We start from the raw sequence: 25,849 nt of genomic DNA on the forward strand, positions 1-25,849 counted from the left end.
GGAACTATTGGTAACTATGAGAAAAAAACTCACTATGTGCAAAGATTTCTTAAAACTCAGATACAATTTTTTCGGTTTATTGAGAATGCACATTATTTGCATATACATATGTATGTATGTATATACGTAGTTAGTCATCCTGGCATGGAGAACGTTTCCCAACACTTGCAAATTCCATTAGCTTTGTAGCGCGATCCGCTTGTGTGCACGCATTTCAACAAGCTGTGCAAAAAAACACGCATGTAGAAAACTTTAGCCGGAAAACGTTAAATATGCAAAAGAGATTAATTTGGCTGGTCCTGGTGCTGTGCATCCTGCACAGCTCTTGTGGCCTGTACTTCAAAATGCGGGAAAAGGAGCAAAAGTGCTTTATCCAGGCAACGCCAGAAGACGAAACAGTGATTGGTAAACAAACTCCTCCCTTTAAGCTTCTTGAACTGCTAAAGTTTACCTTTATTCAGTTCAATACAAGGCGGAAGTGGAGGATCCCAGGTCCGGCGGATTTATGCCCATGGCCCCCGGTATTGGAATGCATGTGGAGGTGCGGGACAGCAAGAACAAGGTTATAATCTCCCGCGTCTATGGCTCGGAGGCTCGTCTCATGTTCACCACCTTCTGGCCAGGCGACCACCACATCTGTCTGCAATCAAACAGTTCCTCCTGGTTCGAGGGCGCCCTGCTGCGCGTTCACATGGAAATAAAGACGGGCGAGAGCACCGCAGACTACGCAAGGATTGGGAGGACGGAGCCCCTGGATTACATGCAGTTGCGGGTTCGACAGCTTATGAATAAGGCGGATGAGATTGTCAAGCAGCAGAATTTCCAGCGCTATCGGAAGCAGCTCTTTCTAGAGTCTCACGATAGCCTCTACTCCGAACTGATCTTTATTTCTATAGTCCAGGTTGTGGTCCTCCTTACTTTTATGGCCATTCAGTATCGTCTATTATTTGGCAGCAAACCACTGTACTTGGCTTACTGCAAAGCTCTCAGTGACGAAGAGCTGGCCAGGGTAAGTCTTTGCAAGAAGGTCCTAGTCAATTTAAACTAATTTTACCCAAACAATTTAGTTCAGGACACCAGAGGCGTACAGGGCACTCATGACCCTGATGGGTCAAGGGCTCACCACAAGCGCCATTTCAGAATGGGTATCCCAGCTACGAGATCCAGAGTCAACGGATGAGAAAGGGCAAATCATTATCAGTGAAAAGCTTCAATCTAGAGTGGAAGAATGTAAGCCGGTTCCCTTTTGCGTAGACTAACTGATAACATAGCTCTATCCATTCACACAGTTGCTGGGAAGTTCTTCAGAAACAGAGAAACCGCAATTCCGGGAAATCCATATGGCAGCCATTACGCATCCAATGTCCAATTGACGAATCTCCTGGCCGATGTACAGCGTAGTCTTAGTGGCCACTTGAAGGGCGACACCTTCTTGCTGGTCTGCGAGTGTGAAGATTGCAAGGCCAAGGCTCCAAAAGGACTAGACACGAAACCATAAACGTAATCGTTTAACAATCATGTGCAAGTTGTCACTTTGTTCTTGTAATTCTACCAACAGATCGCTTCTAAATATAAATTTGATTTATAAATGGCTAACAAATCTCATCAGGAGTTGGCTTCGCCGCCGGCAGAGACGGGCGTCAGGTTAATCAGGTTGTTACTGCTCTCGGCCAGCTCGGCGATGGAAACGCGTCCGCGCTGCTTGATGAACTTGGCCACGGCCGCGAGCTCGTCTTCCGAAACGTAGATGAACTTGCCGCGATCGTCGATGACGCCGGTGAGAGTGCCATTGGCCTGCAGATCCTGGATGCGATCGATGGCCTGCTGGGTCTTCAGTTTGAAGGCAACAGCCAGGTCTTCCAGCACGACCACCTTGTTGTCCCTGATGTACTGGATGAAGTCGGCCAGGAGGCTGTCCTGATCGTCGGCGTCGCCCTCCTCGAAGCCCTCCTCCTCCACGCTAAAGGCGGCCTTCATCTTGAGGTACTCCTCGTGCTCCTTGCGCTCCCGCTCCTCCTTCGCCAAGCGCTCGGCCTCCAGCCGTTTCCGCTCCACCTCGGCATCGAGATCCTCCTGCTGCTTCCGTTCGGCCTCCTCCTTGGCCTCCTTCACTTTGCGCTGTTCGCGATCGTGCAGCTCCTGTTCTCGCTGCACACGCTTCTGCTCCTTGGCCTCCATCTTGGCCCGCTTCTTGGCGCCCATCTTCTCGTCCAGCACTGCGCCCTGGGGCACGCGGGCGCCATCGGCATCCACCTGGGCATCGGCATCTTCGTTGTCCGAGTCGCCAGGGGCCACCGGTGCAACTGCAGCAGGAGCAGCTCCCGCAGCCGGAGCATTCTGGCGCAATCGGTTGCGCTGATTCCTGGCTATTTGGGCCCGACGCGGCACTCCCTCCTGGGCGCGTTGGGGGACGCCACGTTGTGGGGCTGCAACTGGCTTGGTTTCTGTTTTGGGGTCAACAATGTTAAGTCGCCTTCTAGAGAATGTACAAATGTTTCCCATCTCACCTGGGCTGGCATTCTTCTTCTGCAGCAGGTAAAGCGTGATAATTACGACCAACAGAGCCGTGGCAATCCCCGCGAGAATGATTAGATCCATTTCTAACACGAAAAGCAGCAACTTTCGGTTTTTCAACCTGGTGCGCAATGTTTTTGCTAAAAAAAAAGTAAACGTCAACAAAATGAACATATGGCGCGTCAAGATAGCAACGACACGTGCTGCCAATTTAGCTGTTTTTAAGCCATTTAGCTATTTTTAAAATTTTTTCAAAACCCCACGCAACACATGAAGAAGTCTGGTAATATATTCACATGAAAAGACAGAAAAAAAGCGTGATAAAATTGTATTTAAACCTCTTACCTCGAATTTTTTATAACGGTTTTAAAGAAAGGTTTGTAAACATAAGTTGACATGGAACTTAGAGAGGTCTTTAATTTTTAAATAAATATATTTAAAGCTCAGTTAGATTATCAGAGATATGAAATAAAGCAAAACTAAAGAATAAACTGGAGTTTACATTTGAATAATATTTAATTGTCAATCTAGTCAAATTGCCAAAAAGGATTGATATCGATAACATATTTAATTTCCATTGGTAGAAAATAGAAATACCGCTTCTTTTGACAATCCATCCAATGAAGTGAAATGTGTGAATTATAATTACTTACCTAATTCGGCAATGTAACAATATGAAACATATTTTGATGCCTTATGAACCAAAAAATTCAACATTTGTATGTATATCATTCCGCATCAATTCTTTATACTTGACCAGTCACATTCCCATAAAAAACGCCATCCTTCACTTGTACTGTACTATCATATAATAATCAATTACATCGTTTAAAATTTAAAGACATTCTAATGTAATTTGTTGTTTTGTTTTCGTTTCTTGTGTGTATATATAAACATCTTGTTAACAGCGTTTTGTTTTTGTTTTGCTTTTTAGTTGCTTGTTGTAAAATACATAATATTTCATAATTGTAATAATATATCCTTAACAACTATTAATATTCAAATATAATTTTCTCTGCTTTATCATTATTTTTGTTGTGTTTTGGGTTCTTAGTTCTTGTTAAGCAATTGTTTCTGTTTCTGTTGTTGCAGCTGTATCTGTGTAGCTTGTGTTTAAATTAAGGTTTTATTCACTAACCAACGCCATTTCCCGCGCCGCAGGCGTCAGTGACTGGCCCAAAGCGGAGGCGGCTGACACGGCGCTGCTCAGCCCATCGTCGTCCACATCCGCTGCTCTCGCAGCAGCAGCAGCAGCTGCGGATGCCTTTTTGCGCTCCATCTCCGCCAGCTCCTCCTGGTCATCATCATCACAATTGCTGCGCTCCACCTGGTCGGCGGACTCCTCTTCGTGCGCCTCATCGGCGAAGGACACTTCCACGGGACTGTTGCTGCTATCACCATTAGCCGTCTGATCGTGCTGATTGTTGTTGGCCTTATCCTCACTGGCGGACTTGTTGTTATCACTGTCAGCATCGTCACTTCTCGTCGGCGCCGGCTCCTCCTCGGGTATGTCCTCGATGAGGCTGCGGTTTCCGGATCCGGCCGAAGGACTGCGAGGCGGGGGCGTTGTCGTTGTCGCCGCTGTGGCAGCCGTTGGGATCTCCACCTCGGCCACCTTGCGCAGCAGGACGGGATCGGAGGCGCGAAGCGAGCTCTCCGAGCCGCCGACGCCCTCGCCGCTTGGTCGCAGGACCAGGTAGAGCAGGATATCCGACAGCGAGATGATGCCGATCACTTTGCGGTGCTCGTCGACCACCACCAGTCGGTGCACCTCGGCGCGGACGATGCGCTCCATGATCGTATAGAGCGATTCATCCAGATTGCACTTCTGAACGCCCTCGAACCACTCGTTGCGGTGCTCATTGGCCTTCCGCAGCGACACATCGAGATCGTTGTAGGTTTTCTCAGCGGCGAGATTCTGAACGAAAAGAAAATAGATGTTTATCATTTGTAATCTGTCGCAGGTGTCCCTGAAATTTCTTTTAGCCATATTCCACCCAAATTTGTTTGAAATTTTGGGAAGTGGTTAGGAGGTATCTTATTTCATCTACATTTGCGCTTCTCAGTAAAACATTTTTATCTTTCTATCTTTTCGATCAGTGACAACTTACAATCACATCAAACTTTGCGTAGATGTCGACGAGCCGTCCCTCAGCATCCACCAGTGGCAGCGCTGAGACCCGTCGCTCCACGAATTTCTTGAGCGCCGTGATGATGCTCGTCGTCTCGTCGGCGGTCTCGATGTTGTTGTAGGTGCCAATCTTCAGTTCGCGCAAACTCCTTTGCATGTAAGCGGGCTTTGGTAATTCATTAATCTGCGCACAGACAATATCACATTAGTCAACTTTTAACTGCGTTAAAAATAAAGCCAATTTAACTTACGTATAGGAAGAGGAACCTCAGTATGCGTTTGTGTGTCAGGATGTAGAGAACATTGCCGGTGGCCGGGTCGATGACGGGCAGGCGATGTATGCGGCTGTGGATGAGAATTTTGATGGCATCGTATAGGGAGGCATCCGGCCCGATGCTGACCAACGGCATCACCTGGTTGTGCAGCACACCTGGCAGAGGAAAACATTTATATTTAGCTGGGAATCTTAACACTGCATTGCTTAGCTTAAGATCACTTACTTCGCCACGTGTCCAGTTTGTGCTCCTCCAGCTGCTCCATGGACGCATTTGGCGATTTGTAATACATTTGCAGGATCTTGATAAAGTCCGTGATGGTGAGCATGCCCACAAACTGCTGCTTCTCCGAATCCCAGAGCGGCGCAGCCCTCACCCCGTTGTAGACCAGGGCGTAGAAGGCCTTCTTGACGAGAAGCTGGGTGTCGAAGACGACCAACTTGGCGGAGGTGGGTATCAGATCATAGCACTTGTGAAAACGGAAGAACTTCACGAAGATTTGTGAGTCGTCCTCCTCTGCAGAAACAAGAAAATAAGTGTGTTATAGAATTGTGTATTTAATTGTGCATTTGAGTTGCAGATTTGGGTTTCGTGAGGGGCACCTTTCTTTAGTAGCTCGGCTAGCAGGCGCTTCCAGGCCTCGGAGATCTGTTCAAACTCTTTGATGCTCTCCAACGGGTAGCAAAGGACGTCGGCCGGGCGACCGTTGCCACCTCCCAGCACCAGGCGACCCGCATGGTTCGAGTAGAAGTGCAACTGTAACATGCGTTCTGGGTTCTCTGCGTGCCCTAGTTTTACGCTTCACTTTTTTCTGGGTGCCTATTGTTTTTTTAGCGATCCTCAGTGTCGCATTACGCTAGTCTGATCCTATCCGATCTGATCCGGTCTTGTGTCTGAGGTCTGTGGGTGCTAACAATTAACTGGGCGACTCGATTAGCTCTGCTAATTGGTTGGCCTAATTGGTCAACCAACTACCTAACAGGCTACTAACACAGCAGCGCCGCTCTACGCGCTTCTCAATGCGTCTATCTAAGGCAGCGAAACTGATCGAAACTGTGTCGAAAATAAGAGCAACCCTCTGCCATAAGTGTCTAGGCGCACGCGTTTCGTTAAATTTAATTAAGACACTTTTAATTAAAATAAATTTAGCGTACGACAAAACCAACAGTAGCAACCACAAACAGCCAAACACACTAGAATAGAATAGATTCACCAAATTGTTCAACAATAAATATTATTTCGATTCTCATCGAGACAAAGAGAAGGCAAGATAGAGGTTTAGGTTGTAGACGGCTCTGCCACAATGTAAACAAATAAATATTGAGGCGGGGCCAAAAGGTGTTAATCAAAAACTATATAAAAGCACACATATTGTACATGGGCTGTAGATCAGTCTTGTCAGGGGCCTGATAAATCCAAGCCAAACATTCACCGAATCAGCATTTGTCGGAGCCATTATAGCGACACCTAACAGATATTGGGACAGACAGTTGTGCCAAGAAATTAATTAACCACAGCATAAGGCCTCAACACTGAAAATTCAAATGTCGGTGAGGATTATTTAGCTTTTTTAGCCAAAATGCATTTGGAAATCTATTTGGGAAATCTTTAATTTTGTTTATACGTAAGTCAGAAATTTTCGTTGTTTTATATTGCCAGACAATTTTTCCGCAAATATTCTTTATTTGGCATGGATTGGGATCAAAGTAAACTTTTAAATAATTAAAAAAAAAAGAAAAAAAATTTCTATGAATCGGGAAGTTTAAAGTGGAAATAAATTTTAAAGCTCCTTGCTGTTGGTCGTCTAAGGTATTAATTTCAATACAAACTTCAGTCAAATGATTGTTTATTGAAAAATACTTTACTTGAAACTAGTTGAACTTCAAGTTGGATTATCAAAATAAACTATTTCAGCCTATAAAGAAAAAACTGTCCACCGCAAGATAAAAAGGAAATTTAAAAAAGAACCAAAAATATTAATGAAAAAAACGAATGCCCAGATACAGCGGCAGAAAACATATATACACCGGAATAAATTGTAAAATATGTGGAGCTATAAGCAAATAGTAAAAGATTTTCCGACTAAGCTATGTAAACATTTAAATGCTGTTTAATAAATGGAATTTACTGCGGTTGCCGGGCGGCGAATATTTCGATAGATAAAGAAAGGCTAAATTTATCGAGATAAAAAGCTAGGAGAGATGGGTTAAAGTCTCTTCGTTCTATTTCGTACTCCTCTCTCATTCTCAATAATATCGATGGGTTTGATTATGTTTTGATTGGTTTTCAATGCATATTTATATTTAAATGTGAGTGCAAAGGTATCTGTGGGTTATCGATTCCAATTCTATACGTTTCTGCGTTTTGCATTTCTTTTGACAGCGGGCAACGGGCCGCACGAATTAATTGAAATGCTCCTTGGCATTGTTGGTTTTGTTGATTATTTTGCTAATTCTTTGCTGCTGTGTGGGATCAAAACAATTGAAAACCCATTTCCACAGTGGGTGGCAATGGGCGGTTGTGATGGTTCAGTTGCTTTTGGCGTCGCGGCGCTATTCGAAAATTCTTAACGAGTGACTAAGAGAGAAGCGAAGACCTTCGATGGTTCGACTTTGCTTTTCAGTTGGTCGAATCGATTGTTGGGCTGGGAAGCAATTCCTACTCTGGGACTCTGGGCAATATCTATAGACACACTTTTGCACATATAGACACATATAGATTGAGGATGGTTCCTTCTGCCAATAATTCCACACGAAAAACACACGGAAAATAGCCGAATTTTTGTCGTCTGCCGTTTTCGTTGGCGACGTTCTAAACGATTCGAAATTTTATCATAAACTGATCTGCAGTCTGGGTTTTTCATCTCCTCTCCCTCTCTCTAGCTCTCTGGGTCGGAAAACTTTTTTCGTCAGGGAAAAGCGCAAAAACAAATAAATGATACCCTGAACAAAATACAAATGGGAAATGCTCTGAGCAGAAACCTCGCAACGAAACTGAAAAGTTCTCAGAGCACTATATAAATTCAGTATATCTTCGGTGAGAGATCGCTTCGGATCGGATCGGTTGAGAATTGACGTTAATGAGGATCATGAAACGTCTGAAATTGCCAACAAATTACATGCACTATTTTTCTTTCCCTCGGCTCCCAATTGTATCCTTATTTATGTATTTATGTATGTAAAAAAGAAGATAAATACGAAACATTTGGGGGTGTGTTTGGCCACGTTAAGAACTTTCTAACGAATGTGTTTTACTATTCTTAGCAGGAATATGGGAAAGTATAAGTTTGTACATTCCCTAACGATTATGTTCTATGTGGCATTTGAGATCGCCCACGTTAATAACCAGGTCGGCCATTGCTGCCACCATAATCCCTGTGAATTATGACTTCGATTCCATAACTTGACTTATTCTTCGATCTATATATATACATATATACTAAGTTCTATTCTATTCTGCCGATGGCGTCGTGTGCCCAAAGAAAATCCTCAGAGGCCGACTCTTGATCGAATGCCAAATGTGTTTGCTAATTTATTTAAATTAAACAATTTTGTTTGTCTCAAAGAGGAGACAGGTGGCGCAACAGGGGATAAGAGTGTAGAATGAGAGGGCGGTTTGAAAACTTACCCAGGTCCGAAAGATTTACTTTTTCTAGGAAGGGATCAGCGACAGGCAACTGGAATGAAACATATAAATGACAGGTTAAAATCACTGAACTTAAATAAAGTCATATTACTTTACTTTGAGTTTCTTAAAACTTATAAATAATAAGTTTATAAAAGTTTTAAGTCCAGTGTAGATATTATAAGCTTTAAAATCAAGTTTTCTGATGCCCCGTTTATTTACTTTCGAAACGATAAAACTTAATTTAAAGCTGTTAACTACATAAGGCGTAGAGTGAACTATCATTAAAGAAATAAACGAGCAAACTTGAAAAGTCACAAAAAGTTCATACGTAGAGCGTTATGCAAGTTATTTCAGACGTAATTTTATTTACACCTTGTTACCTCATAAACTACGCTTCTTACCCATTTTCCACACACCCTTCGGATATTATTCGCGATTCTAAATTTATATGTGGGTCACAATGATTGGAGCTTTTTCAAGGATTATTAAATGTGAACAATTCTATTCCAAAAGTAAACAATAAGGGAACACTCCGTAAATAATAGTCCAAATTGCGCTGATAAAGTTCTCATACACGTTATCTGCTAATCAACAAGCGAAATCACAGATAAGACCCCAAGAAACAAAAACAATTCCAGCGCCAATGAAACATTTATAAGCAGGACGGAAAGGGGTGAGGTGTATGCTCACTTGTTTAAGTAGCTTTGAATTAACATTGAAATGTGCAATTGTGGAATTATGACACATTAGCGAGAGAAGGGACGCGAGGGGGCCAGAGAGTGGCACAATTGCCCCATATCAGATACGGCAATTGAAAAATTACGCTCGCATACGAGTACAAGCCAATTTTGGTTTAACCTAAACGCTTTTGTGCTCTTGTGTAGTAAAAAATGGGGTCAAGAAAAGTGTGCACAGAGAAAAATGGAACCATGTTCTGAAATTTGCTTTGAATCATTTACATTTTTTTGCAGCAAATTCTCAAGTTCAAAACACATAACCTAATACTGAAAACAATATTAAAAATATAAACATATACAAAAATCCAATAAAAAAATATAGCAACCACGAACACACTAAGTTAAATCACAATTTTTTTTAATAATGTATAAAAAAAATCAAGATTTGTTAACCAATTTGAGCTTAAGGCCTTAGGTAGCTATACCTAGCCCAATAAAAAATACCAATAGGTGGAAGAATAGATTTATATGTTTGTTACATCACAAATAGTAGTGCTGGTATATGGTCAATATTTTAGATCATTAAATTGATCATTATTTAGATCCCACCAATTTTTCTTGCCGTGCACTTACGCTAATCTTGCGTCCGGATCGTGGCAACAATTGCTGTTGCCGTTTCCACTGCTCGATCTGCTCGACGCTGTAGTCGCTGCGCCGTCGCATCAGCAGGCACTGGTGCACCGGCGAGTGGTGGCTCGGGGAGGGTGAGGAGTGGGCGCTGCTGACGCGACGCCGCTCGTAGACGAGCGTCTGCTGCACTGCAGCAACGGCGGCAGCAGAGGGTGAATGACCCAGAGAATGGCGGGCAGCAATTGCAATTGTGTTGCTGTGGTTCCTCAGTTGTTGTTGTTGTTGCTGCAGTTGTTGTTGCTGCTTTTGTTGCTGTTGCTGCAGTTGCTGTTGCTGCTGCAGTTGCTGTTGCTGCTGCATTTTCTGTTGCTGTTGACTGTGATTGCTATGCGCCTTGCGACGCAGCAGCGATGATGACATGGCCGCCGTTAAAGTTGCCTTTAGCTTTTTGCCATCTTTTAGCTTGCTTTTGCCGCTTGGGATGCTTTGGTTACTTTGGCTAATATCACTTTGTTTTTGGCTTTGGCTTTGACTGCTGCCGTTGTTGTCATCGCGCCTGCTTACGTGCTGTGAGTGGCGTTGGCCGTCGACGAGATCTCGCAGATTTGAACTATTCAACAGTTGATAGTTGCTGCTGGCCGTCGGCCCGTTATTCGCCATTAGCGACGGCAGATGGCCATAGCGCTTCTTGCGATGATACTGCGGCGAATTGCTCAGCGAACGGGCTTTTCGGCCGTTTTTTGCATTTGCATTTTCACTGCAAAGATTGTTGTTGCTATCGTTGTCTTTGGGCAAATTGGGGTCAAAGTGTACGCTCAATTTGGGTGGTGTTTTCGGGGCTATTACATGTTGGGGTGGCGGAGAGGGTAGCACACCCACGCGGGGAGTGCTCGACTCGAAGGCAGAATAGCGGCGGCGATACATGAAAAACCCGCTTTCGAAGAGTAAACACTGACAAACGGATTTATCAAGAGCCGAAAGAATGATGACACCACTTCGTTGGATCCCCGATTATACGGCCGTGTTCCGTTTCGTTCCGCTTCACTTCGCTTCGCTTCCGTTCGGCTCGTTTTCCGGACACGTCTGCGCTCACGCAAATGTAAACTTAAACTGGTTAAAAAAAAACGGCAGTGGTTAAGAGTTTTGCGAGCGCCAAACGAATCCCCACACATGATCGCCCCACAACAATGAGCGAGCGAGAGGGAAGCGAGAGAGCTGGCCTAGGAGAGCGACAAAAGTGCGCGAGAGTGCTAAAGCTTGAGCAAATACAAGAACACACGCGACGGGCAGGAATGTAAGTGTAACGAAGCTGCAACACTCTAGAATGCACTTACACTAGAATAAAATTGGGATAGCAACTTGTGGAAACAAGCTTTTCAAAAATAAATTTTGATAAATATGCAATATTTTCATATGTTTGTATTTAATTAATTATACAAAAACTATGAGGTTCTTCTTTCAATAACATTTGAATTCTTTATTCTACCAAATACTTTGTTGAATTTAAAACCAAAAAGAAAGGGTTTTATTTCTTTAAAGCTGAGCTTAAATCATTTAACCGAAAATCTATAGCCAAGTAATCAAAATACTCATAAATAGTTTCTAGAATGTGTTTAATGGAAGATCGTCTATCCTTCTTAAGTATAAACATACATAAGTACATGTGTGTGCCATGGAAAGCAAAAGTTTTAAATATATTGAAAATGCTAAGTTTATAGCTTTTGAGAATTTAAATTGTGTTCATTTTATTTTTCAAGTGCAATAAATAAACTGGGTTAGCTGCATCAAAAATAAACTTTTTATTTGAACAACGGTTCACTTCTTACACCTTGTTTGCTTTGCTTATCTTTTTGCTGGCTCTTTCTCTCTGTGGGGTTTCTTCGAGAGAGCCGACAAACTGAGTGAAGATTCAATAATACCTAGTTAGCTGGCTTAAAGAGGGTATCAAAGAAAAAGGCGCTCGTTTATTTCCTTTTCGTATTGATCGTTAAATGGTTAAAGCAAACAAACGATTAGCAAAGAGGAATGTTACATATGTGAAAAGAAACAGAGAGAGGAGAGCCACTTGGACTCACAAGCAAAAAGCTCAAGAAGGCTATTGCAGGCGAAAAAGAAGAAGCGCAACATGTACTCCACTCAAAGCGAAACCACTCACAATTCAAGTCAAGTGACTCAGAGCCAAATACGCATCAAAAAGCAAAGAGCTCCTGTATACATTTGTTGTTTTGTTTGGGCGATAAGTAAAGCAAGCGGTACTGCAAGATTGCGGCCTTGCTAAAGAGAAAAGTCAAGACCGGGAGAGAGAAAGACTGGGGAGGTCCGACATGTGAAGAGTACTTGGCTAATTAATCATCATCATTAGCGGATATATACCAATAACAAACCAATGGCACATGAATTCCACAGTGAAAGCCCAAGTCGCTGACGTCAGAACACAGAAAAGTTAAAAAGAATACACAAAGAATTTAGAAGCATATGCATTCAAATGTATTGGCACATGATTCTATCTATAGATATAAACCAGTTTTCATGGGACGACCACGTTGTGGAGTGCGAAATAAACAATAACAACGGGCTCTAACAACAAAATAACCGTATATTAGCCCGGTTAAGCGGCCTTGGTTATCACGTGGGTGTGGGCGCAAACCCGAGAGAAAGTTAATTCTTCAACTATTCTAAAATTATTGTACGGTGATTCATTAATTATTGTATATTTCGTCATTATCGGGTGAATTTCACATAAAGTCTTGGATCTCTACTGGCAAATCTAATCAATTTAATGAAGTTACATTACGTATACGTTATATGTACGTTTAATACACCGTGCGTAACTCTACATTTAATCTACATACAATGTATCATACTGTAAACCTCGAAGTATGCAATAAAAAATATAATAACGTAAGGGATATTTGCAGTTCTAAAAGAAGTTATTATTCACACGATTCCGTTAAGATCTCATCTTTGAAAAGGCACGCTAAAGAAGAAGATTCATAACTGCTCATGACCTTGGGGGAAGAAACTAGAAAACGCTTTTCTCAACGGGTAAAAGAGGAAATCAGAAATGTCAAGGTGAAGTGAACTGATGAGGTAAACAAAAAAGGGGAGTCAAAGAATAAAAGTCTGATAGAGAAGGGGAAAAATACAGATTGCTATTAATAACACATCAGAAATGCGACCAGATTGCCTTTAAAGGCGATAAGAATAGGCAAAGTAAAAAAAAGAAAGAGAAAATACTTGCGAGATATCTCAAGCAAGATGATATATAATTACGTATAGTTTTAGAGATTACTTCTTAAATAAGTTCAGGCGCAGAAAATATTCATTTTTTGTTAAATGTTAAATGACAACGTTTGTTGACATTTTACATCTCAGCTGGACTTAACAAAATAAAAGATAATTGACTAATGTAACATAAGAAACAACTTTAGAAATTTTGTTTAGAAACAATTTTTTTCAGAAAAACTTACTTTAAGAATTTTAATTTTTTGGTCGCGTAGACCTTGTGCTGCATATCTAATCTATTTTAATTGTCTATTTTTATTTGTATTTTTATAAAAATTTGAAACTCACCCCTCTGGAGTCTCTGAAGAGGATGGCTGCATGGTGTGGATCTAAGGTACCATCGCCTCGCAGCCCTCGTCCGGCGGCGCCCACTGATGCTCGGCGTTTCTCGAGGTCAGCAGAGGCACGACGCATATGAGCACCTGAAAGGTTTAGAGTAATCATAAGTATATAGTTTTGAAAAGAAGAATTATAAGATTAATTATAAGATTAAGGCAAGACCTAGTCGAACAGCAAGTACCAGTTCAAAGTTACCCGCCCCAAAACCCTTTACCTTCTTTGACTATCCGATCAAAGATCTTGTAGGTGGCCCCGCAATCATCCAGAATGCGATTGGGGCGGCTGAGCGTGTTCACATCCAAACTCTTGGATCTGGTGCGGAAATTCTCTTGCGGATCGTTTTGCGGCGAAGTGCAAACGCTCTGGGCATCGTGATGCTTCCTTGGCCACAGGTGCATCTTCTTGCCAAAATGCTTGACCAGTTCGTGGATCGAATGGTGGTGGTGATGATGGTGATGGTGGTGCTTTCCGTGCTTGCTGTGACCTTCCTTATGCGGCGAGTGCTGCTGCTCCTGCTCCTCGATGCTGATACTCTTGACAAAAGATGAATTGTCGAATCGTTGGCGACTGAATGGCCCACTGCTAGTTCCGCTGTCCGTACTGTTCATCGACTGGCGCGAGGACTCTCCAGGCAAGGTATAATCATCTAGCGAGGTGTGGGCGGCACTCACGCGATGAAAGATCGAGATGGCTGTGGGCCGCTGCTGCTGCTGTCCACTGGCACCCGTGTGTGTGAAATACTGATGGTCTCCCTGGCTTTCGTAAATGTCGTCGAGATCGTGGGGGAAATAACCGCCTCCACCCACTGGCGCTGTTGATGGCGGCGAGCCGAAATCCGGAGCTGCACTACGACGCATGCTCTGCAAGGTTATTTATATAAGATTACCTTGCTTTGGAAAATTATCAGTTTCAGGAAATGCAAACCGATTCTCAATTCATTTTACACAGAGTTTATCTTCTGCCAAAAAAAAAATGTTCAATGGGTACTTTATGTTTATATTACTATTACAAGATTGCAAAATAACCTTGCATTACAGACATAAATTCTTAAAACAGCAAATTGTTTCCAAATTTCCAGGTTCTATTAAGCACTTTATTTGCATTTCTGATCGGTTTGCATCCTTGTATTTATATTTTTACTCACGCCATAGATAGCCGGACTATGAGATCGTTCCAAGAAGCTGCGCTTCGAGGAGGGCGTCCGCTTGAGACTGCCGCTGGTGGGCTGCTGCTGGTGGTGAGCGTGGTGGGTGGGCGAGTTCCTGTAGTGGTGGTTGGCCAATGACCTTGGGGCATCGGGCACTGCCTGTGGCAGCGAATGGCGATCGCTCTGCCACTGGGCGTAAGCGCTTCCGGTGACTCCGCCCAGGTTTTCACCAGCAGCAGCACCGCCTGCTCCGCCTCCCGAGTTATTTGAGTTGGAGCTGGAGCTGCTAGAGGAGTCAACACTGTAGAGGCGGCTGCCCTGTGAGGAGGCATCGGCGCTGCTGCTGTAACCCGGGTAGATTTGTCGGGACCAACTCTCGCCTCCGCTCAGCTGTTTTTCCACGGCATGCTGGCGGTACAGGTGCGTTATTCCATGCATTTCTAGGCCGTTATTTCACTCTGTTGTCAATTTTTTTTGTTTTTTTCGAGTTCTAGATGTTGTTACACTTTTGTATCGCAGTGTAAAACAGATGTTGTTATTGTTGTTGCACTTGTCAATTTTGTTAAAGAAAACACTGTGATCCGTTTGTGCCGTCTCTGTCGCGCCTTGTAAAAGTCACATAATAATCCTTCAACTGTAAATAAAAATCACAAAATCACTCTCTTGCACTCTATTTCGCCCACTATCTATGCACTTGTAGGAGAGCTTTTGCTCTGCATCAACCTATCTCCATCTCGCTCGCTCCTAGGTTGAACGCACTGAAATTAAGTCAAAGCTGCACAACACATCGACGCGTTTTATTTGTTCTTACTGTTGCTTTTTGTTAGCCACGACGCGTTTGTTTATTTTTAACATTTTTAAACACTTTTTTGTGTCTACATTATTGGCTGTAATCGACAAAAAAAAAAGCACAACGTTTGCAGCCGCCAGCAGAAATGTATTGACTGAATGAATGCACTTGAGCAAGTTCACCACACCACCCACAAAAATGGCAGCAACGCGGAGTCAATGCGCGCGTTGCTTTATTTTTATTTATTTCAATTCATTTAATTCGCTACGTTACTGTCATTATTGCGAAGCTGTTGCAAAATACTTGAGTAAATAAATAAATGCCTAATCGATCGAATCGATTGCCACAGAAAACGTTTGCGACACTTACATCGCCTGTACGCACTGCAACCTGCGCTCAGGGTCGGATTTCTAGGTGGGTAGCTGGGTTCAGCGACCCAGGCGACAAAAGTTGTAAAGTTCAATGCCACGAGACCATAACAAAACTCTCAATTTAGACCATAACAAAACTCTCAATTTAGTCACTCAATAAAAAATAAACGATTTTCAAGTTTTTCCATGATATGGGATCTTGTAAAGAAATATTCAAATTGCGATATTTTATGATTTTGAACAGATCGTGAATTGATCCTTTAAAGCTTTAAATCTCCTTGTCCAAATTTAATTTAAAAGCCCCTTTCTCAAGAAAAATGTTGGCCGGAAGAGCTTAAGAGGTCAAAATTGATCGGTACATTTATTTATTGGAGTTATGAAATAGATTTAATTTTAAAACACCAATACCACATTTGTCGCCTGTCTAGCTTAAGTCTGGTATCCTCTCTCCTGTTTCTAGACTGTTCTCTTTCTAGGCCCGATGCACTTGCGGTTTGTGTCTGGCTGTCAACCCCTCGGGTAATTAAATTATTTTATAAAGCAATAAACACGAGTGGCATCTGTTCGAGAAAAGCGCCCTGATATGTAGCTTTATAAAATCGCTCACTTTACACACACACCCACACAATCAAATCGTATGCTTGATTTAAATAAACGGCCTTTATCTTTATCGCTGTGTGTAAAAACAAACAACAAATGAAGCAGAGCGAGAAAGAACGATGCAGGAGGGAGTAAGGAAGTCGGGGCATTTAAGAAGCGAGCCAAAGCAAAGCACAGAAAAATAAAGTTAAATTCTATTTTTATTATCAGCGCAACAATAACAATGGGCCAGCGATTTCGAATGAAGAAAGAGGAGAAGGCGCATTGATAAAAACAAATGGGAAAGATTGAATTTAAAAAAGGCAGAACACTGAAGACTATTGATTAACTTTTTTAAGTGGCTTTCAGGAATATATGTATTTCAAAATTTTTGGTCATATTTAATGCAATTTACGTTGACAGGCGTAGAACAAAGTAAGCGAACAGAGCAGCCGGTTCAATTGAGGTTAAGTCCCCAACTTATTTAGCGCCAATCAAATTTGTATAAATAATGCAAAAATCTATATGTAAAAACCTATGTATATATATATATATAAATATATATATAAATATACGACCGGCCGCCCACGCACTCAAACACACGTACAACGATACGCACACAACCGCTTGGCTACGAGCCCCAAAGAAGATTGAGAACGAGAATGAAAAGAACAAACGGTGCACGTGCTGGCAGCGAAACAGAAAAAGAGAGAGAGGCTGCTACTCAACAGCACTGTTAGCGATAACAGAGGGGTTTGGGGCGTCCTTGAAATCTAAGTATATAAATGCAAAAAGCGAGAGTGAAAGCATGAATTGAACCATTTCCCTTCAGTTCAGTGCAGCTAGCACTCGAGTATGTGTAATCCATTAGCAAATATGCTAGAATTAACATCTGAATTAGTTGGGGGGCAACTCAAGGGCACAGACATAAATCGACCATTAATCACTTAAAAGTGAAAGAAGTCTCTCGGGAAAATATGTACTTGCTTTTTGAGTGCCGAGAAAAACCCATTAACAGCGCATTTCTGCCAGAAGGATTCAAATGCCCTTTTAAGTATGCAATATTTTGAAACGTGATGTGACGATAATATGAACGAAAAAAATGTTGCGCTAGGGTCAACTCCCTTTCAGACTTTCCCTTTTCGGTCTCCATTTATGACGCATGCGTGCAAAGAAAGTGAAAGTATATAGATGGTAAATAATGTTACGTCTACTATATATATGTACGTCAGTGGTATAGAAAGAGGGCCTATGAGGCTTAGTCTAACACCCTCTTCAGACACTACTTTTTACTTATTTTAACAATTAAACAATAAAGGAAGCACAATTTAATCTTATTTATAAAAATTCCTTTCTAGAACTAAAACCCCCCACGAACAAATATTATTCACACCACTGATATTCGCTTATGTAGTATACAGTAGGTTCCAAAAGTCTATAGGTCTCAAAAATTGCGCATTTAGGTCAAGTGTGTCGCAAAAGAACTTTGATTATGGAGTGCAAAATTTTTAAATGTTAATTATCAGGCAGACCCCCACTAGACAAGCCCTGGTGATAAGAAATATAATAATACGGCAATATTTTCGACTGATAAGTGCCGTGTTTGTTTGTGTTGGGCTTATCGCAAAATTGATATGATTGACAAGCAACCATAAATAAAGGCCAAAAAGGTACAATCAAAAAGTTTATCCGTCAATGGGGCGTATGCTTAATGTATCTTTAGTAGCCCGAGTAAGTGTAAACAATTCAACGTCTGTTCCTTCGTTTTTTTTGTACTGTTTGGCAGTTAAGACTGTGACTTTATGCGAAATTCGGTCATCATTTACCTTGAACGTGATTGGATATTGGATATGTGTAAATAAGAAGCGAGTATTCCCCCGATTCCCTTCCTTATCGCCATGCACTGGTCATGTGGGGAACATGCTGACGGATGTGCAAAGGTGTGCGATTTAAGTAGCATTTTTTTATTCTTGTTTCTTATTTTTGTTTTTAGCCTTCTCCAATTTCGCATTTGGCTTTAACTTTGGCTTGTTTTTGTGCTGACTTCTGTTTGCGCTGAAAACAGATAACCCGATGATTCAGCTCCACACAGGAGAGCCGGGTGGGGCGGAGATTTCAGGGCAAATATTTAAACTTGCCCACGGATTGATGCGGGGAAAGGGAAGAGGCATTCCAAATGCGAGCAGTTGATGATATAACACTTTTAAGGGCAACGTTCTTGATCTTCGAACGTCTGATTTGAGAATGAAAGTACAGCTTTTTAGCCGCCTTCAGATCAGAAGAAAACTGCAGCAACTGCGGCAGCATGTTTGTTATCGAAAAAATAGTTCTGGCCCCATCGAGTCAAGACAATTATCTTTGGTTTCTTCACTTTTTTTTTAGTTACTTTTCTTATTGACTACAATCGCGCTTTAAAGACCACTACAGATAATTATTGATCATAATTAAGTACTATTATGGCTTAGAATAACTATATTTGCTTTCATAATTTGAGTAATTTCATTCTGTGTTCATTTCGTTAATAGTGTGAAGCCACTTGGCTATCAAATTTAAGTGCCACTCAAATAACTGACAATTATCAACCTAATCGATTCGACCACTTGTCACCTTAAAATGAATAGAACCGTGGCACGAAGCAACCTTCAAATAAGTCGCTGAACCCACTAACTTTCTTAGCATTTCTTCAATTTACCCTTAGGACAAAAATAGTACATAGGCCGGAATGCATTCGGTTCACGACCTTGGCTGAAAACTTTGAACTCGTAGCGGGGACAATCCTTGACTTAGCGTTAAGCTGCCACAAACACACAAGCCCCTGACAAATGTCCTTGCATTTCCAGACCCCCCCCCCCCCCACTTATTTCCAAGAACAAACCCATAAAACTGTCACTAATTTCCACTTGCGAATTACTTGTGCGAATGATGTGAGACATGTGCTCGTCCACGTTTTTGTGGGCGGGCCATGTTTACCCCTATCTCCGCCATTTTTTGTTGCTGTTTCCGCATCATTAGAGCCGAGCAATTAAACAAATGCAATGAATGTATACCTAAACGTTTGCAACGACTACAACCGGAAGCGCAGTCATCCGCACCCGCACGTTTAACAGAACTTTGCACGCATTTGCCATCCGTTAATTAGTTTTGGGTCGGGAAAAGAAACGGAACCTTGAGGGTTGGGAATTTTCCGCTGCATCTCGCCGAACAGAATACAAAATGTCCCTCAATTACATCTTTTTTGTTTCTTGGCTAATGCGATTTTGGCAACGCACTTAGTTCAAATGTCTGACTAGGTTTGCATTTCGCTGACAGACGGTTGAAAAGCAGAAAATCGGAACGTATACTTTAGCACAAATCATGCTGCAAAAAAATTGATAAAACACCATAAAGATATTAATTAGATGTTAGGAAAATGCGAAAATGGCCTTTTTAATGGACCCTAATTTGAATTAATATTATTTGCTGTCTGTACTCTTTCCCAATATCAAACCAAAACCATTAACCTAACTGCTCTAATTAGCTTATAAAATTCTCCATTTAAAAACTGCAAATGAATCATGATAAAATGGTTGATCATACCAAGACAATTAATTTTGCGATTAGCATGAATGTTATTAAAATTCCTATAAAGCTCATTTAAAACCGCATTCAAAATCAATGACTAGTGCTCGACCAAAAGGCGAAACTTTGTGCATATTTTAAACCAAACATCCCATATTCTGATCCACATTTCGTGAGTCATTCCACAGAATTTCACAATTCGTCTCGCACAAGAAGCTCCATAAAGTTGACCACGAAACACGGGAAAAACAATTGCAAAGAATAAATATCGCCGGGCGGGGAAGACCTTTGACGCCCTCTGCGGATGATTCGCTTCCAGTGGCGACTCAACGCTGACTCGACTCACGTGTTTGGCTTATATAACGATTGAATATATAGTATATTTTGTACGGACGTGGTCATTCGGATAGGTGTGCATGTGAAGCTTCCCCGGTGGCCGGTGTTTGCCGTGTGCAATCGCTCGTAGCCGGTGAAATTTGCAAATTAAATGAGCCGGCAGTCAAGATTTCCTCGCAGCAACAAGTGCAGTTCATACACAAGGGCACCCACTCCTACTCAGACACGGAGAGAAATACTTTTAAGCTAACGAAATTATTTTGCATATTAAATCGGAACTACAAGCAACTGAAATGAGCCTGATAACAAATAAGCTCAACCAAGTAACCAATTGAAAAAGTAATAAAAGTAAACGTTTGTTGTTAGCAAACATGGAACTAAAGTAAAAGTAAAACAATCAACAATCTAGAATTAGCTGTCCTAATTTATATTGCCCCACGTAAAGTTATGAAATGAAACCAGGACCACGATTCGGAATTATAAAAATTTATTTAGCTCCTTTGATACACAAGTTTTATTATTATAAAACTCGTCTCATTTAAAAAATGTTGAATATTTTCCCAGTGTACACTAACTTGAATTCAATTAATGAGTGCACCCCTGATGTGTTTTCAGACAGTGTGCTTTTTGTTTACTGTTCTAATGGAGTCGGACATCTGATTCACATTTGCAGTTCTTTGCATAACCAACCGGTGAAGTAGCCCCCTCAGCAAATGGAAAGTGGAAAGGGGCCAACGACAGGGGCTCGACTTGGATTTTCCGCGCAATTGAATCTATATTATTTGTCGATCTTTAACCCAACGCTGGCATTGAACGTCGCTGAACAAATATGTGGAATATATATGTAGATAAAGACATATTTCTGAAATTTTTATACATATATTTTTTCGTTATCTCCACGCTTACTTTCTTTCGTGCTTATTTGGGCTTTGAAGGCACTATAACAAATGAGATTCACGCGCCCAAAAACCAACAAATGTTCTTCTATCGGCAGTAGCTCTGCTGTCAACGTCACAAGTGCTATTTATCAAAACAAGTCACGAAAGTGGAAGCAGAACTGACAAGAAAAGAAGTAGCATAGGGAAAGAACTTGAACTAACAGTTGAAAATAGGTTGGGAAAGTCTCTAGCCCTCGACTAAGAAACAAACTTTAGTGTTTGTTACATAACTAGTTGGCCTTTTAAAAGAAGCAAACAAAAATTTAAAAAAAAGGTAGATCTTAAGAAACCTATTCTTATATCACCACAAATCAAAAAAAATCTTAATGGCATTTTTCTTTAACAACAGTGTACGATAAGTTTTCGTATCACTAGGCAATTTTGAAGTGTAATTATTAAAAAAAAAAAGTGATGGGAATTTCAAGTTCTAAGGGTTTTATCTTTTCAGACCTTTAATTTCCCTTTCCTGTTCCCTCCACTCTTCTCCGTCCTTGACAATGTGTTATTTATTAGCTCCCACTTGCTGACGTCAATGGAAATTGTATGTGGGCTTGGAAAATCATGCAAATGAGTGAGCACGAGTCTCGGGATCGTATTTTGGCAGGTTGTGCAGAGTTGCTAATTAGATTTTACGAGCCTATTTTGTGGCTTCAAGGCGTGCCTGCGGACGCGATTAACTTAACTTTGTGGCATCTGGCCAAGACGCGGTTTAGAAATTGCAGAACTCTACTAAACAAGGAAGATAACAGCGCATTTTTCCATTTATCCAAGGACAATGGCTACAATAATACAATATAAGTGAAGGGAATACAGACAGCTGTCGGGAAAAGCAATGAGAAATGAAAATTCGAATGTCAAGCATAATGAAAAAGCCTGCAGCCAGGAAAATGCTTTCTACGCACGCAATTTGAAGGGGGGGATTCGAATAGAAAGCATAAAAGGCATAAATTATTGGACGTGGGTGTGTATCCTGCATGATGTAATACATTGTATATACTAGTAAGTCATATATCCTACAGAAATCGCAGGGTCTTTTTAAAAGTCCTACAGATTTTAAATACTCTTGTCAATTCGCTGAACCTTGATTTCTGAAAACAAACAGTTTTACAGTTTCCGCATGCAAAAACATAAAAAATTCGCAATTAGCTAAATTAACAATTATCATCCTCTCTTCCCGCAAAAGCCTCCTCAGAAAAACATTATTAATTGCTCACAGGTTCTCAACAGATCTTACAACGAATTAATTTGTTGACTGTAGGAAAGTATACTTGAATATCATACGTGTGTACCTGTACCTATATTCATATATGTTCATAGATATATCCATTTGAGTGTGTGCATATCTAGCGGGGCAAACGACGAACAAACATTTGAATTGTTATTCTTGTTTTGTTATCAACGGGCGAAGCAATGTCTTGGCTGCACACTGAACGTACGATTTCTGTATAGTGGCGATATATAAAGACCGAGTGTGTGCCCGGGGTAAATATAAACTATATTCCACATTCTGTGTGCATAATATACATTTAGGGGGGAGTGCGGTGAGGACGCGGCACTGCAAGTTGTTTACCCACTTGAGTGCGACGCGAATTTGAGCATTTGCTGTTGACCAACTGATGTACATATCTCGATGGCAATCGAAAGCTGTTTGATTTGGCACCTCCCTCTGGACTGCCAGTCAAGGTCACTCTTTTTCCGATCTCATCGAGGGGATATAGTGGGCGGAGGAGCAAGCATAGGGCAACCATCGTGGATAGTCACTCGTGCATGCTAATTATCAGCTTTTAAGGTAGGTGTGTTTGATTTATATATATCTATATCTATATGTACCCCTAATATAAATCACAATAAAGAGCTGCGTGCTAAAAACCGTAAATTGCATTGTAAATTTGTATTTTAAATTAGCAGCTCGCAAACAGCGAACAAAGAAAAGGAGCAAAAACCAAGAATAAGTCACGTTTTAGGGGCTTACACTGGTTTCGAAGTATGGGAGATGATTATTGTCATTATCTTTTTTTGAAATATGGTATATTTCGAATTTAACAATGTTTAATAACTAGTAAGAACATTTTAAATGCAAAATTTCTCTTACTTTACTAGCCCCCATCCATTATCCAAAGTTAAATGAATTTTAAGATTTTTTTTTGCACAAATATTTATAATTTCAAGGAAATACAATTTAATTTATCATTAGAGAAGTCTTTTTTAAGGCACCATTTTTAGAGGCACTTAAATAAATCATAACGTTTTCAATTTTATAACCTTGTTAGCTGACCTCCCTTGTTAGTATCAACTGTACGTGTCACAAGCTGGACATTAAGCTCGTTTACTTGATAATGTGGCGCTTTGATGGTCCAAAGCTACGCAGATGCCTTTATTGTCCATATGATACAGGATTAAGTGACAGAAAGCAGTTCAAGGACAATCGCTGCCGCGTGTATGGGCTGGAATACACTCGTGTTTGTATTTATACACGGGCGTGGTCTAGAGCTGACGGGCGACATCCAACGAAGTGGCAGAGGTCGTTCCGCGGGACTTAACAAGCTGGCCAGGGAAACGGCAACGAGTCCAAGACGACGGCCAAGAGGAGACCGCCTGGGGATCTCATTAAGTTCGCTGGCGTGAACGCAATTAACGGAGAGAAATGTCCTCGAATTACCAAGAATACTTAGTCCGACTAATGGTGAAATAGGAGCGGCTTTAAACAATTAAGAGCAAAACTTAATTGTACAAATTTATGCCTCTTACAATTTACGGTAACTTAAGAAGGATGTCATGAAAACTTTGTTACGTACAGTTACGATCAGAAATCTAAGGGTAATTATTATAAGCAGTTCATCGAATTAACATATTGAACTCAAGAATTTTAAAACTAACGACACGACCTATTAAATGAATTTATTCCAAGTTCAGTGTCAGGCATAATCTGGAATTCTGGGACACCCTGTATGCTAAGTGCACTATAAAATTTATGCGGCAACAACAAGAGCAGAGAACTGCAATTGCAACGTGTTGTAATTAAGGCAACACAGCATGAACAACAATAAGACACAACGATCATCAGACAGGGAGGCAATCTGAAATATTTATGTTGTTGCGGGTTGAGATTATAATTAAACAGCTCGGAAAACAACAAAAAAAAAATGAAATATACAGAAATTTAATTGCCGTTTAAAGTAAGTTCCTAGTCTTGACCCAATTCTCAGGCGACCCCAGCACAAAAGCAAACAGCAAACAGCAAACATCCAAAACAAGCTTGTAAAGTTAAGATCTAATCTACAAGTACAAATAGGGAAAATGTGTTTAAAAGATTTCTGTAACAAATTGGAAAAGCGCCACGGGAAAAGTTCTAGTCTAGTATTGATTGATGAGCAAAACAATGCCCTTGGGAATAAAAAAAATGCATCTGAATTACTAACGATGAAATCCATTGCATGATGTAAATGTTTAGAAATTTCTAGGAGTTCACTGAACTAGTCAACAGAAAAAAAAACTCTATTTTCACAACTAGAAATTAAAGTTTAATTAAACTCGTTAGTTTGTTTTTCGTTCCACCACCGATTAAATCTTTGTTGCATTCTACGCAGTCGAAAAATATCAAAATCTTGTTTGTTTTAATTAATTTCGTTTCGTAAATTTTTCTACAAACTAAGTTTGCAAATGTGGAAACATACGGCCAAAATAAACGGATAATTTGGTTATCCGATATTGACTACTATTTTCATTACTTATGTTATACAGAAGAAGAAAAGGTGAAATATATTGGGTACAAGTATTCTTGTTCTATAGTTATTCTATTAAGTTGATTATGAGTTAATTAGAGCTTTGTTTAAGGACCTACATTCAGAGGACTTAAATCATATATAAAGAAAATTATACACACAAGAAAATAAAATAAACCATAGGCAATATCTTGAAAAACACCTCTAAAAGTGAATTACAGATACCCCCAACCATATAATGCTGAGATTAGATGATCGTTAAAGTTTACGACCCACTGAGTGTACTTACATACATACTTCGATATACTGTTTTCCCTTTTGCACTTGTAGGCATTGGCAGAGCTCTTAGCACCTCAACTCTCTCGATTCCTAAACATTATCCGCATAGATCAAGGGAAAGAAGTAAAAACAAAATGTATCTCAAAGTGCGCCTGAAGGCTGGTATTGTTTGGAGGCTTTTGCGTCGCACGCAGAAATCAAAAATCAAGAAAAAAATTCCATAATTATCTCTCTTTCTCTTGGAGAGTGCAAAATGTTCTCTTTTTCTCAAGTGGTGGTTGTCCAAAACCCAAAAACAAAATCCAAGGGAAAAAAAAAAACAAAAATAAAGCGAAGCGAGAATATTTTTGCTGCGCAATTTCTTCTTCGCCGTGTTTTCATTTCTTCGTTTTCGGCCGATGTTCTCTCCCCTTTTTCCAGAAATTCGAGCGAGAAGAGTGACTTCCCACATGCTGTTGTTGTTTATCTCGTTTTGAGCCGGCTGCCTGAAATTTAATTTCATTTATGGAGGGTTTTGCACAAACAAAAAACATAAAAAAGGGTCTAGAGCACTTGCATAACATTTGAATGCCGTGCGTAAATTTCAATTAGATTAGCTGCAAAACAGATTCATTCAGAATATTGCGAGTTTTCCGATGCCCAACATGTGCG

The 25,849-nt window shown here is 40.9% G+C and overlaps 3 protein-coding genes across 15 annotated transcripts in view; 1 reads left to right on the top strand and 2 right to left on the bottom strand.

The window, feature by feature from the left end:
• Positions 1 to 166: 166 nt before the first annotated feature.
• Positions 167 to 1,589, top strand: LOC128252634 (transmembrane emp24 domain-containing protein eca-like). Its single transcript, XM_052980527.1, has 4 exons — positions 167 to 405; positions 462 to 1,009; positions 1,068 to 1,230; positions 1,290 to 1,589. The coding sequence occupies exons 1-4, from the start codon at positions 273 to 275 to the stop codon at positions 1,496 to 1,498; spliced, it is 1,053 nt and encodes a 350-aa protein (XP_052836487.1). The 5' UTR covers positions 167 to 272; the 3' UTR covers positions 1,499 to 1,589.
• LOC128252637 (DDRGK domain-containing protein 1) lies at positions 1,521 to 2,685 on the bottom strand. Its single transcript, XM_052980529.1, has 2 exons — positions 2,508 to 2,685; positions 1,521 to 2,444 (listed from the first exon to the last, which is right to left on the bottom strand). Exons 1-2 carry the CDS (start codon positions 2,596 to 2,598, stop codon positions 1,606 to 1,608), a joined length of 930 nt encoding a protein of 309 aa, XP_052836489.1. The 5' UTR covers positions 2,599 to 2,685; the 3' UTR covers positions 1,521 to 1,605.
• Positions 2,686 to 3,300: 615 nt separating this feature from the next.
• The window catches only part of LOC128252616 (5'-AMP-activated protein kinase subunit gamma-1), a 64,157-nt gene continuing 41,608 nt past the window's right edge, over positions 3,301 to 25,849 (bottom strand). For 7 of the 13 annotated variants that reach the window (XM_052980494.1, XM_052980492.1, XM_052980493.1 and 4 more), the window contains 6 exons: positions 13,428 to 13,561; positions 8,548 to 8,596; positions 5,146 to 5,436; positions 4,897 to 5,075; positions 4,626 to 4,829; positions 3,301 to 4,432 (listed from right to left, as the gene is read on the bottom strand). In XM_052980494.1, coding sequence (XP_052836454.1) covers positions 3,641 to 4,432; positions 4,626 to 4,829; positions 4,897 to 5,075; positions 5,146 to 5,436; positions 8,548 to 8,596; positions 13,428 to 13,561 — 1,649 coding nt within the window. In that variant the 3' untranslated portion in view covers positions 3,301 to 3,640. Of the gene's footprint in view, positions 4,433 to 4,625; positions 4,830 to 4,896; positions 5,076 to 5,145; positions 5,437 to 5,522; positions 5,821 to 7,516; positions 7,751 to 8,547; positions 8,597 to 9,857; positions 10,967 to 13,427; positions 13,562 to 13,692; positions 14,339 to 14,622; positions 15,418 to 25,849 lie in introns of those variants that run through there. The other 6 variants (XM_052980495.1, XM_052980496.1, XM_052980498.1 and 3 more) reach the window with 6 other exon arrangements.

This window comes from Drosophila gunungcola, chromosome 3R, assembly GCF_025200985.1.
Source record: "Drosophila gunungcola strain Sukarami chromosome 3R, Dgunungcola_SK_2, whole genome shotgun sequence".
NCBI classification, from domain to species: Eukaryota; Metazoa; Arthropoda; class Insecta; order Diptera; family Drosophilidae; genus Drosophila; species Drosophila gunungcola.